This window comes from Rhinopithecus bieti, unplaced genomic scaffold, assembly GCF_001698545.2.
Source record: "Rhinopithecus bieti isolate Rb0 unplaced genomic scaffold, ASM169854v2 scaffold_41709, whole genome shotgun sequence".
Classification (NCBI taxonomy): Eukaryota; Metazoa; Chordata; class Mammalia; order Primates; family Cercopithecidae; genus Rhinopithecus; species Rhinopithecus bieti.
This window is the reverse complement of record NW_016817151.1, coordinates 531,514-545,003: the sequence shown is the minus strand read 5'-3', so window position 1 is coordinate 545,003 and position 13,490 is coordinate 531,514. Positions and strand designations below refer to the sequence as shown.

Sequence of the window (13,490 nt, the reverse complement as noted above, 5' to 3'; positions counted from 1 at the left end):
ATGTGGCCAACAAACATATGAAAACAAGTTCATAATCACTGGTCATTACAGAAATGCAAATCAAAACCACAATGAGATACCATCTCATGCCAGTTAGAACGGCAACCATTAAAAAATCAGGAAACAACAGATGCTGGAGAGGATGTGGAGGAATAGGAATGCTTTTACACTGCTGATGGGACTGTAAATTAGTTTAACCATTGTGGAAGACAGTCTGGTGATTCCTCAAAGATCTAGAACCAGAAATACCATTTGACCCAGCAATCCCACTACTAGGTATATACCCAAAGGATTATAAATCATTCTACTATAAAGACACATGCATACGTATGCTTACTGCAGCACTATTCACAATAGCGAAGACTTGGAACCAACCCAAATGCCCATCAGTGGTAGACTGGATAAAGAAAATGTGGCACATGTATACCATGGAATACTATGCAGCCATAAAAACGATGAGTTCATGTCCTTTGCAGGGACACGGATGAAGCTGGAAACCATCATTCTCAGCAAAGTAACACAGGAACAGAAAACCAAACGCCACATGTTCTCACTCATAAGTAGGAGTTGAATAATGAGAACACATGGACACAGGGCAGGGAACATCACACACCAGGGCCTGTCAGGGAGTGGGGTGCTAGGGGAAAAATAGCATTAGGAGAAATATCTAATGTAGATGATGAGTTGATTGGTGCAGCAAACCACCATGGCATGTGTATACCTATGTAACAAACCTGCATGTTCTGCGTATGTATCCCAGAAATTAAAGTATAATTTAAAAAAATTAAAACCGTTGATCCCAGAAATTAAAGTATAATTTAAAAAAAATTAAAACCGTTGAACTCATGGAGATAGAGAGTAGAAGGATGATCACCAGAGGCTGGAATGGTTGGGGGAAGGGAGGATGGTAATGGGCACAAAAAATAGTTATAAAGAACAAAAAATAGAAAAACTAAATAAGACCTAGTATTTGCTAGCACAGCAGGGAGACTGTAGTAAAAAATAATTGTACGTTAAAAAAAAACTAAGAGTATAACTGAATTGTTTGAAACAAAGAATAAATGCTTGCAGTAATTACCCTCATGTGGTAATTATGCATTGCATGCTGGTATCAAAATATCTTAGGTAACCCATAAGTATATATCTACTGCAGATGCACAAAAATTAAAAATAAAAAAAGAAAATAGGTGTAAGAATCTTAACTAAAATATTAGTAAAAGGAATATAGCAATATGTTGAATAAGTAACATGTCATGACAAGGTAAGGTTTATTTCAGGGCTGTACAAATGGTTCATACTGGGACATCTTAGGGAAAAAAAGTATAGATAATAAAATTACATACAATTATATAATTCACAAAAAGCTAATGCTAATGTTTTGGTGAATTTTCTCCGTTGTGTGTGTGTGTGTATGTGTGTGTGTGTGAGAGAGAGAGAGAGATAGTCTTTCCATAAGTGAAATTATACTGTTGTATGCATGGCTTATTATTGTCATAACTTTAGTTCTTCTAAAATGTAGATTATAATGGACATAATGCTTTATCATATGATTATACTTTTAAAAGTCTTTTATTCTTAAATACTTCAGGTATCTTCAATTTTTCATTACTTCAAATAATAACAATTAAAAATAACTATTTTTAAATACCATTATTTACCATGGTAAATAAATTCGCCATGATAGTGAATGCTTTTATATTTAAATCTTTGTCTGCATCTGATTCTTAGGCCAAAGAGGTAGATTGTTTGTCGTGTGTTTCAGTTGTTTATGTCATGCATAATGGATCCTCTAGTGGACAGAAACAAATTCAGACAATATATTTGTGTGAATTAGGAATATGTTTGGCTGTCAGTAGCAGAAAACTACCCTTAGAGTAACTTACACAAACTGGGATCTGTTTTTCTCCACAGTAAGCAATGTGGAGGCAGGTGGCTGCAGGCATTGGCTCGGTGGCCAGCATTTCTGTGATTTTTAAAAATCTTGCCTTCCAGCTACAATCATGGTTGCCACTGCTCAACCTCTTCCTGACTTCCTTAGTTGGCATTCAAGTAAAAATGTCAGGAAAAAAGAGGTTGAGCAATGCCAACCACGACTTCCCTTTAATCAGGAAAAGCAGAAGGCCTCCCAGGCCCTCAGCATACTCTGGATCTCACTGGCTAGCACTGGTCACCCGGGCACCCCGGATTGCTGGAGAACTAGAGAAAGCAAGTGTCTCTCCTGGGGCTGGGCTCATTGCTGCGTCCAATAAAAGGACATGTTACAAGGCAGGTGAGGGAGGAAGGAGATTGGGTAGGCAACCGAAAGTACATACTTCAAGATTTATTTAACATTCTTAGCGTGGAGGATGCATCTATATGCATTATCCCAATCACCCCACTCTTCCCCACACACTTTAGACTAAGATGGGGTAGATTTATGTACCACTTGCTTTCATAAATTTTTCATCAGTTTTGTATAACTTTAAAAAGCTACAGTACTCAAAGAGCATTCATTTCCTGGATGGAGCCATTTAATTTAAGGTAAATAACTGGATTACCTGACTGTTAGCTTCCTCCAATAACTTTAAGTTGTTTTAATGCAGCCATAAGCCTGAGGGAGAAAGCATAAATGAAGTACCGCTTTTAGCTAAAAATTAGGAGAAAACATTTTAATTTCTCCAAGCTATTGCAAACTAATAAATACATGAAAGGAATAACCTGGCAAGATAAATTTGTCTCCTGGGTTATCAAACCATTCTCAGCATCTCACTGTGGAAGAAAATCCAAGGTTTAACTTTGAAATCTCAGTGGTGTGCTTGATGCAAGGAACATCTGAAATATGTGTTGTTACAGCTGGGAAATGGAGAAATGGTTTATGTTAAATAATACTTTGAACCGAAGACATTAAAGAGGCAATCACTTGCTTTTTCCATTGTTGTTCAGAAGCTGCAGAACCAAACCCCACAAGATTTTCACTTCAAATGAAGGCTTCCTCTATCCTTTGTAGGATTCCAGGGTTCATTCAATTGCTTTTCCTAAAAAACATCTTTGATCAAATACATCAGATTAACCTAAATCTCAAAGTTGGTATCAAGTAATTTTCACTTCAACTCAGGGTACTTATGTTCACATGGTACAGCTATCCAGAGGCAGGGCAACAGGAGGAGGCGTGCTGAATATTGTGAAAAGAGCTACAAAGAGAAGAGATTAGAACCGTAAAGTGCACGACTGTACACACGCACGCTCGGAATTCTCATTAATTTTTTATAAGGCAAAATAACCTTTTAGCAACACGTGACTCTTAATATGCAGCATGTTTCACTGTCCTCTTTGCTCAAATGCAATCGTTTTTACTTTCAGGAAGGCAAGATCATGCCAGTCAAATATGAAGAAAATTCTCTTATCTGGGTGGCTGTAGATCAGCCTGTGAAGGACAACAGCTTCTTGAGTTCTAAGGTGTTAGAACTCTGCGGCGACCTTCCTATTTTCTGGCTTAAACCAACCTATCCTAAAGGTAACATTTTAAATTATCTTAATGCTGTTTACAACTCTCTCTGTTCATGCATGTGAGGTTCCTCCAAGCCCCTCCACAGGCCTGAGCATGTAACAAGGAGGATAAATCAGGATGCATGTGGCAGTGTCTCAGTAATTAGCATGAGAGATGAAAGCAGGAAAATAGCCCATGACTATTGTAGGGAAAGGAGGGAGCAGTAGGGTTAACAGGAGGCAGATCAGGAAGACAACGCCAAGGCATTACCTGCAGCTTTTGTTTATGACACTTCTTTCTGCTCTGCCCCTTAATCTCTGTTGTTTGCACCTTCCAATTTTACATTTTTTTATTTCTAAGGCATAGAATCAAGGGACTAAGAAACTGTCATACTGCCGAGTCTTTATTGTGTTCAAATCTAGAATTATGGGACAGCCAAAAGCTGCTGTGGGTATTGGCTGAGATTCCTCAAATTCAGAGCTTGAATATTAGCTTCCAAGTCCAGTGAAAATAAATGCAGACTCCCTGGAGTTCACAGCTAGGCTGGAGCATATCTTTGAGCTATTTCTGGGTGATGTAGGGCAGGTGAGCCCAGTGGACCTTGCTCTGCCTCCTGAGTTTCTCCTGTCCCCCAAATTCTCTCACTATTTCTACTGCAGTCACCACACTGGCCTCCCAAAGGCCTATTTTGTAGCTCTGGTTCAAGTGTGGGAAAAAAAGGCCTTTCTCCTAGCACAGCTGAGATAGGCTAATGTTTTCTGAAAGATTTTATGGAAGACTAGCAGAGAGCAGCATGGAAATAAAGAAAATATAGGCCTTTAAAACCACTAAGCTTGGTGGGCACGTAGGGAAAAGACAGGGCAGTTAGCGTTTAATAGGTACAGTTTCATGTTTTGCAAGATGAAACATGTTCTAGACAGTGGTGATGATTGCACAGCAATGTGAATGTACTTCATGCCACTGAACTGTACACTTAAAAATGGTTAAACGTGGTAAATTTCATTATGTATATTTTACAATTTTTAAAAATACCCACCAGGCTTAGGAAGTACAGGTTTCTGATTCTGCCATGACTAACTTATTCTTATGGTTCACAAGTCCCATTCTGTCCCAAAGCTGGAGAAGATGGCTCCTCTCTAGCCTGGGTGAGGCAAATAGGATTCAGTGACAAGCCACTGGCAGTAACTTCCCGGCACAGTGGGCTGGGAAGGAGCTCGAGACCATATGCAGGCTCAGGAAGAAAGAATTCCAAACTCAGTCAGCACGGGCTGGCTGGCTGAAGCGGGCAGGAGAGGGGCTGCCAAATGGGCTGTGCTGTTGCCATTCCTGCTCTTGCTCCTGTGGGTGGTCACAACTCACAGTTCTATGATGGCTTGCCAAGTTCTGACTTTCTGTTCCACACCTGCCGCCACCTGGGTGGGCCTTCTTACTTTCCATCGCCCAGGAACTCCCACCTTTTCCAGTTGAGGACGAGAGTCTGCAGTGCGCTACCAGTTAAGGCTCTCCCTAATCACACTGAGGACAAGCCTCTTACCCAGAGAGTTCGTTCACTCATTTGACAGACATTCATGAGGGCCTAGTATGTGCCATATACTTGTCATAGGTACTTGAGGTGCATCCATGAATAGAATAGACAAGAATCCATGCCCTCAAGGAGTTTTGCATTGTAGCAAGGGGAGACAGCAAATAAACACTAAATTAAAATAAGAAAATTGTATAATATGATACAAGGTGCTATGGAAAATGCCAGTGCAGGGCCATGGGGTGGGCATTGGCGATAAGAACACAGCATTATCGGCAATGCTAAGACAACTGACATGATGAGTAATTTCTCACTTGGGGAAAAAGCTTCTTCCCTACACATTCAAGATGTGGTTTGGTCCCTCCTAGCCCAATAGCATGAACACACTTTAAGTATTCAATCACCACAACATCCAGACAAGAATCACACATATTATGTACACAAGAAAAGTGGAAAATACCTCAATGCCCCCAGATTAGAAAGGTAAATGTTGATATATCCATAAAATGGAATATCATAGATAGGAAAAATGGACTCCCCCCATCTCTCATAAGTACAGTTATATTTTACAATACAATCAAGAGGCCGGGCACGGTGGCTCAAGCCTGTAATCCCAGCACTTTGGGAGGCCGAGACGGGCGGATCATGAGGTCAGGAGATCGAGACCATCCTGGCTAACACAGTGAAACCCCGTCCTACTAAAAAATACAAAAAAAACTAGCCGGGTGAGATGGCGGGCGCCTATAGTCCCAGCTACTCGGGAGGCTGAGGCAGGAGAATGGCGAGAACCCGGGAGGTGGAGCTTGCAGTGAGCCGAGATCCGGCCATTGCACTCCAGCCTGGGCGACAGAGCGAGACTCCGTCTCAAAAAAAAAAAAAAAAAAAATACAATCAAGAAACTAAGTCCCCCTCTGATGATGCCAGGCTTCCTACCACCTAATTCTAATAAAAGCACCACACTCCAGGGTCCAGTGGCCCATGTCCTTGGATCTTAAAGCCAGCAGGTCATCAGTGTCACACAGCTGTATTATCAGAGACACTGGGAATGACAGCTGGACACAGGCCAGAAGGGAAGGGGGAGAGTTGACGCCTGCTGAGCTCTATGTGTCAGGCATGGCACTAGAGCATTACGCTTTGTCCTCATTTAATCTTCACCAACAACTGTTGGGGTAACTACTCGTTCCCATTTTATAGATGAAGAAACTAAGGTTCACAGAGATAAGTAATTTGCCTAAGGTCATTTAGTTAAATGAAGCAGAATTGTGATCAAATCGAGGTCTCACTTGTGCCTCTCCAACCATGCTATCTGTGGAAGCTGCCAATGGCTTTAAAGCACATCTGAGTTCTCCTAAATAACAAAGCATGATATAATCCTCATCACCTAATAGTTCAGTGCTTATTATATGCAACACACTGTGCTTAAACCTTTAGACAGATTCTCATTAACCCTATCACTACCCTATGAATTAGATACTATTATTATCCCCATTTTACAGGTAACGAAACTGGGTCTCAGAGAGACATCAAAATCCAAGCTGTGTGGTACTTTCTACTTTTTTTTGAGACGGAGTGTCACTCTTGTCATCCAGGCTTGAGAGCAATGGCACAATCTTGGCTTACTGCAGCCTCTGCCACCCAGGTTCAAGTGATTCTCCTGTCTCAGCCTCCCGAGTAGCTGGGATTACAGGTGCCTGCCACTGCGCCCGGCTAATTACTGTATTTTTAGTAGAGATGGAGTTTCACTATGTTGACCAGGCTGGTCTCGAACTCCTGACCTCAGGTGATCCGCCCACCTCAGCCTCCCAAAGTGCTGGGATTGCAGGTGTGAGCTACCGCTCCTGGCCTGTATTTTTGTTAATTGGCAGCCATCAGCCCCACTGCAGGACCCATGAGGCTGTGTGGTAAACTAGACCCAGGGTGTTCACGCTGGGCACCTAGCTATGCCAACCATTCTGTGATCTTGGTCAAGTCACTTGGCCTTTCTGAGGCTTGATACCCTCATATATAAAAGCATTTGCTTTTTCTATCCCAAATATCTAGAATAAACCAAGATATTTCCCTTGCAAACTGTAAAGCTTTATACTGATATAGTCAATCCATTAGGAATACTTAGGGCTACAATTAACAGAATATTTGATCAACAGTGGTTTCAACAAACACAGGTTTATTTTTTTCATATAGTCAGAAGTCTAGAGAGAGGAGGTTTTTGACACTATCTGCTACTCAATGATACCATCAAGTCTCTTTCCAGTTACCATTTTACTACCTGTAGCATGCTGGCTTATGGTGCCTATCACTTCATAGTCACAAGTTGACTCTTATAACTCCAGATATCACATCTGTGTTCAAGAAAGGAAAAACAAGACAGACAAGCCTGTCTGTCCCCTTTTACCGAGAAAGCAAAAGGCTTCCCAGAAACTGCACTAGCATATTCTGCTGATGTCTCCCTGGTCAGATATGTCTCACCTGGCCACTTCTAATTGCAAAGGAAGCTGGGGAAATGAGTGGTGTTTTACTTTCTTAGTCCCAGTAGTGAAGGCAGACCAAAAGAAAGCGGGGAGGTGGTGTTGAGGTTTGCCAGACCATCTTACAATGTCGTCCTCAATTAGTATTACAAAACCAAATTCAGATTATCTGTATGTTTAACTATTAGCCCAAGACTCTAAAACATGCTTTATTATTACAAACATCAGTATAAAAATTTTAAACCATCTGGTTATGCACAAACTTTGATATCCTTTTCTTATGTTTTTCACCCTGATAAACACAGATCTAATTTCCTTAATTATTCAAATAAAGGGATTAACTTATGGAAATTTTTGCAGAAATCCAGAGGGAAAGAAGAGAAGTGGTAAGAAAAATTGTTCCAACTACTACTAAAAGACCACGCAGTGGACCACAGAGCAATCCAGGCGCTGGAAGACTGAATAATGAAACCAGACCCAGCGTTCAAGAGGACTCACAAGCCTTCAATCCTGATAATCCTTACCACGTGCGTTCCGGTGCTTTATGACATGATTAGACAAATGCATTAAATATAGTGCCAAGGCCTGGTGCGGTGGCTTACGCCTGTAATCCTAGCACTTTGGGAGGCAGAGGTGGGCGGATCACGAGGTCAGGAGTTCGAGGCCAGCCTGGCCAACATGGTGACACCCTGTCTCTACTAAAAATACAAAAAATTAGCCAGGTGTGGTGGCACATGCCTGTAATCCCAGCTACTCCGGAGGCTGAGGCAGGAGAATCGCTTGAATCCAGGAGGCGGAGGTTGCAGTGAGCAAAGATCGGGCCACTGCACTCCAGCCTGGGTGACAGGGCGAGACTCCATCTCAAAAAAAAATAGTGCCGAAATGGTGTTTGTACGTGAGGTTTCAAACGAGCATTTAGGTATTCAACTTAGACTTTTATTCAATTATTTTAAAAATACATTTTCATTTGTTGCAAAGTTTTTTTGTTGTTGTTGTTTCACAGCAACAACTCCCTGGTTCAAGCGATTCTCCTGCCTCAGATTACCAAGTAGCTGGGATTACAGGTGCCCGCCACCATGCCTGGCTAATTTTTTGTATTTTTCTTTTTTGGTAGAGACAGGGTTTCACCATGTTGGGCATGCTGTTCTCGAACTCTTGACCTCAGGTGATCCACCTGCCTCAGCCTCCCAAGCTGTTGTTGGGATTACAGGCGTGAGCCACCGCGCCCAGCCTGTTGTAAGGCTTATAATTAAGGGTAAGAACACTTAAGCATTACCTCTGTAGTGTAAAATCCTGATTGGCTGGTAACCCTTATTCAGTTGTTTTCTGTGCTCTCTTTTTTGAGTCACAGGCAAATTCATGAAAACAAATTCGTATCAGAAATTTGATTATTTGAAAATGTTTCCTAGAGTGCTCCCTGGAGGAAACATATGGAAGTATTCTTCCCCCTTTATATCCACTTTATTCATTCATTCAACAGACAGTCATTTAGGCACCTGCTCTTTCCCAGGCTCTGTGCACAGTCAGTCAGGAGAACCTTCTGCCCTCAGGGGCTCTCAGTCCAGTTAGAGGATAGACCCACAGTTAGATGTCAAACGCTTTAGGCTGAAACACTAAAAAGTGATGTTTGTGAGGATGACACGAAGGTGCTAAAAACTCAAATCTTCCACAAAGTATTTACCATTATACTTTTCAGGGAGTGAAAAAGTAGAATAAGTATTTATTTGTAGCTAGCTTTTAAAATAAAAAATACGGGCTGGGCGCGGTGGCTCACACCTGTAATCCCAGCACTTTGGGAGGCCGAGGTGGGCAGTTCATCTGAGGTGAGGAGTTCAAGACCAGCCTGGCCAACATGGTGAAACCCCATCTCTACTACAAATACAAAAAATTAGCCAGCACAGTGACGCGCACCTGTAGTCCCAGCTACTCGGGAAGTTAAGGTAGGAGAATTGCTTGAACCCAGGAGACTGAGGTTGCAGTGAGCCAAGATTGCGCCACTGCACTCCAGTGTGGGTGACAGAGCGACTTCAACTAAAAAATAAATAAAATTCAAAATACATGCAGAAATTTTTTAAAAAACAGTACAAAAGTTTTATTATGAAGTGTTTTCCTTCCACCCAAAACACCCTCCCCAAAGCAACCTATTAACAATGACTATTTGTCCAGTGTCTTTGCTTAAGTACACACAGACACAAGCACACACACTTTTAACACAAAAAGTTTTAACACAAAACTTTTATACCTTGCTCTCATTCCAGTTACAATATTTTGGAGACTGTTTTCCTACATAGTACCTCATTCATTTAATGACTACTATTCATTTAATAGTAATTCATTGTATACATAAATGTACAGAAATTTAGTTATGCTTTCATGACTATAAATTATTTCCCTGTCTTTTGCTGTTTGCAAATACTGCTACAGGATACAATCTTGTACATGACTTACAGGATTTGTACAGGATTATCAACAGTAAATCAAGGTAATGCAGGTAGAGCTCTTAGCACAGGGCTTGGGACACACAGGTGAGCAGTAACTTTCTCAATGTTAGCTATTAGTATTGTGCCGCTAACACACGGAAGTCTATGTTCAGCATAAATACTGAAGCACGAGTCTGCTGCATTGAAGTACATTTACATTTTAATGGAGGATACCAAATTGCCTTTCAAGAAATTACATCAGCTATATGTCTGCAAACAGTAATGGAAGGACCCACTTATTATCAAACTTAAAAAACTTTCACCAATCTCTTGGGTGTAAATTTTATCTCCTGGTTGTTTATCCTGCTTGTCTTTAATTATGCGTAAGGGTGAGCATCTTTTCATATACTAAGTCATTTGCACGTTTTTCTATGTAGCCTATTCAGTCCAATACTATTTCAGGTGTTGCCAATATATTTCCTAGTTTATCATTTTAAAAATATTTTAGAAAACCTTGGAGCAAAAAGTATTTTCTAAATAACCAAAGGCTTATCATAAAATTCAGGACACCATAATACTACCTTAGCTTGAAGAAGAAAAAAAAGAATCTGAATAGATGAACAAAATTTAATATTGTTTATTCCCTGGAGAGCTGGGCTGGCTGAATCTGGCTCAAGGGGTGAGGGCATCAGTCCCTTCACAGATGGGCAGGATGTGACTTTGCCTTGGATCCAGTCTTGAGTGACCTGTATCCCTTGAAAAACTCCAATTATATCAATTTTTTCCTTTATTATATGTTGGACTTTAAGCAGAAATGTTTTCAGCATTTATCTCCATGATCTCAGTCCTTCAGTTATTCCTTTAAAAAATGTATCTTAGGGTAACAGCATGAGATTTCCTCCCAACCTTTCAATCCTAAAACTTTGTCAGACCTTCAGATAAGGAAGTGCCTCAAGCGACAGGCCTTTTAACTCTCCCTGCCCCATAATAAATAAATGAGGTTGTTGTCTTTTTGGTGTCCCAGATTAACCTCTTCAAGATATAAGGCAAAGAACAGAGAGAGTCTGATGAATTAAAAAACGAATGCTTTAAGAGTAAGATAATAAATATTTTGACGACATAATTTGAATATAGGTTGTATCAGATCATGTCAATTTTGTGATAATGGCAATCTGGTTGTAAATTTAGGAAAACATCCTTATTTTGGGGGGCACATTCTAATTATTCATGGATGAAATGTTACAATTCCTCCAATTCTCTTTAAACTCACTTCAGAATTCACTTTAAAATACTAGTTTTGTTTTGATGGACATTTCCCTATCTTTTGCTGTTGCAGGAAGGGGAAAAGCAAATTTGACAATAGGTTAGCAATTGTCCAATCTAGATGAGTCTACTGGTGTTCAATATATAATTTCCTCTACTCTCCAGTATGTTTGAAATTTTTTTTCAAGACAGTTTCACTCGTTACCCAGGCTGGAGTGCAATGGCACAATCTCACTTCAACCTCTGCCTCCTGGTTCAGAAGATTCTCCTACCTCAGCCTCCTGAGTAGCTGGAATTACAGGTGTCTACCAACCATGCCTGGCTAATTTTTTTGTATTTTTTAGTAGAGATGGGGTTGGTTTCACCATGTTGGCCAGGCTGGTCTCAAACTCCTGACCTCAGGTGATCCACCTGCCTCAGCCTCCCAAAGTGCTGGGATTGCAGGCGTGAGCCACTGTGCCTGGCTGAAATTTTTAATAACTTCCTCCCCATCCCAAATTATGATTAAAGACTTTTTGTTTCAACACCAGAATCAGCTAACTTTAGGAAAGAGGCTTAAACTGAATCAAGAATTTAAAGATAAGGGCTTCTTGGGAATGTACTTCAATACCGTATTAAAAATAATGCAGAATCTCTACCCTTAGAAGTCCCCCAAAAGGAAAACCAGATACGCAAACTGGGCAGGGTTGGAGGGATGGGAGTTCCTTCCAGTTCTGTAATCTCACCAGCAGTGAAGATGGAGATTTTTACTTCAATATAATCTTGTGTTTATATAACTATACTTACATAAAAAACTAGAAGGTAAAGTTTAAGGTCTTGAATTTTACATGTTTTTGTGGAGTCTTTTCCTGAGACCCCTTTGTCCCTACAGGGATAACATCCCCATTCTGTTACTGAAATGAAAGCAGGAGAAACTAAATGACTTGACAGTGTTCTCAGAGCCAGTGTAACTGGAACTGCAATCTGTCTTTAGCCTAGATTGATGTTTCAAAATGTGCTTCTAAAGAGCCTGGAAGCCATTACTGCAAGAAGTCACAAGCATTCCACTGACTTAGAATTAGCAGTGGCAGAAATGCTACTTTTGATCATAATGCTTCCTTTCTTGCTTTCCTACTTAAAACAAGCTGAGCTACTGAGTGGTAACCATGGTTCATTAAAGGCATGGAGAAACTTCAGGATATCGTTTTAAAAGACAAAACAACTTTCTAGTCAGTGACAGGTGAGATAAGTGTAGATTCCTTGGTGTCAAAAGGAATTATGAATGACAGCAGGTAAACAAAATCAGAACTCTTTACAGCAGATTACAGTATCTTGTAGCAGTGAAAAATTCAGAATCTTATTTAAAAATAACATGCATGCTATGACCTCATTATGCAGTTATCACAAATAATTATCTTTTATTTCACAGCAGCAGGAAGGGGAAAGCATGACATTCGACCCTAGACTGGATCACGAAGGAATCTGTTGTATAGAATGTAGGCGAAGCTACACCCACTGCCAGAAGATCTGTGAACCCCTGGGGGGCTATTACCCATGGCCTTATAATTATCAAGGTTGCCGTTCGGCCTGCAGAGTCATCATGCCATGTAGCTGGTGGGTGGCCCGCATCTTGGGCATGGTGTGAAATCACTTCATGTATCATGTGCTGTAAAATAAGAATTAGCTGAAGAGACAACCAAAGCAGCATAAGGCATGCTGATGCTGATGGGACCACAAAATATTTTTACACTCTGAGCGGTTATTCTTGACACTCTTAACAGAATTTTTTTCCAGAACTTTAGTATGTGCAAATGTACTGAAAGGGTAGTTCAAGTCTAAAATGCCATAACCCCTTTATCATTTGTTATTTTTTGCTTTGCTTTGCCGTAAGTCTTCCCTTGCTTGTATCTTCCAAAGCTATTTTAAAATAAACATGAAAATTTACAAGTTGTCAAAAATCTCAATCGTACACTTGAGCTCCTTTAAGTCATGATGAAAATAAGTCATTGTTATTTGTACAGAATTCCTCAATTGTTCTTAATCTTTTTTGCTCTTCCTCTTATAAATGTGCCCCAGAATTCCCAGATAAAACACATAAAAGGAAAGGATATATAATGGAATCTATCTAAAAGTGAACATTTTTAGCCTCAATGTGGAAGCTCATGGGGAATTATTTGAGTGCACTGGCATGTGACCTGTGTTAAGAGTCACCTCCAGGAAAAGAGCTCTAGGATAAAGAAAAATGCAGTCAACGATAAATCAGACTTGTGGGAAGGACTTTACTGACATTCTGAAAAGCAGGTCTTCACACCTTTCTCAATCTGTTTTCAATAAGTGGTCACTGGGCATGAAGAAGCATAATGATTTTTACCTTT

General features: G+C 40.4%; 1 protein-coding gene across 2 annotated transcripts in view; it reads left to right on the top strand.

Moving 5' to 3' along the window:
• The window catches only part of CNMD (chondromodulin), a 35,880-nt gene extending 22,814 nt beyond the window's left edge, over positions 1 to 13,066 (top strand). The window contains exons 5-7 of one of the 2 annotated variants that reach the window (XM_017855904.1): positions 3,340 to 3,493; positions 7,814 to 7,980; positions 12,548 to 13,066. In XM_017855904.1, coding sequence (XP_017711393.1) covers positions 3,340 to 3,493; positions 7,814 to 7,980; positions 12,548 to 12,760 — 534 coding nt within the window. In that variant the 3' untranslated portion in view covers positions 12,761 to 13,066. Of the gene's footprint in view, positions 1 to 3,339; positions 3,494 to 7,813; positions 7,981 to 12,544 lie in introns of both variants that reach the window. The other variant, XM_017855903.1, reaches the window with a different exon arrangement.
• Positions 13,067 to 13,490: the final 424 nt, after the last annotated feature.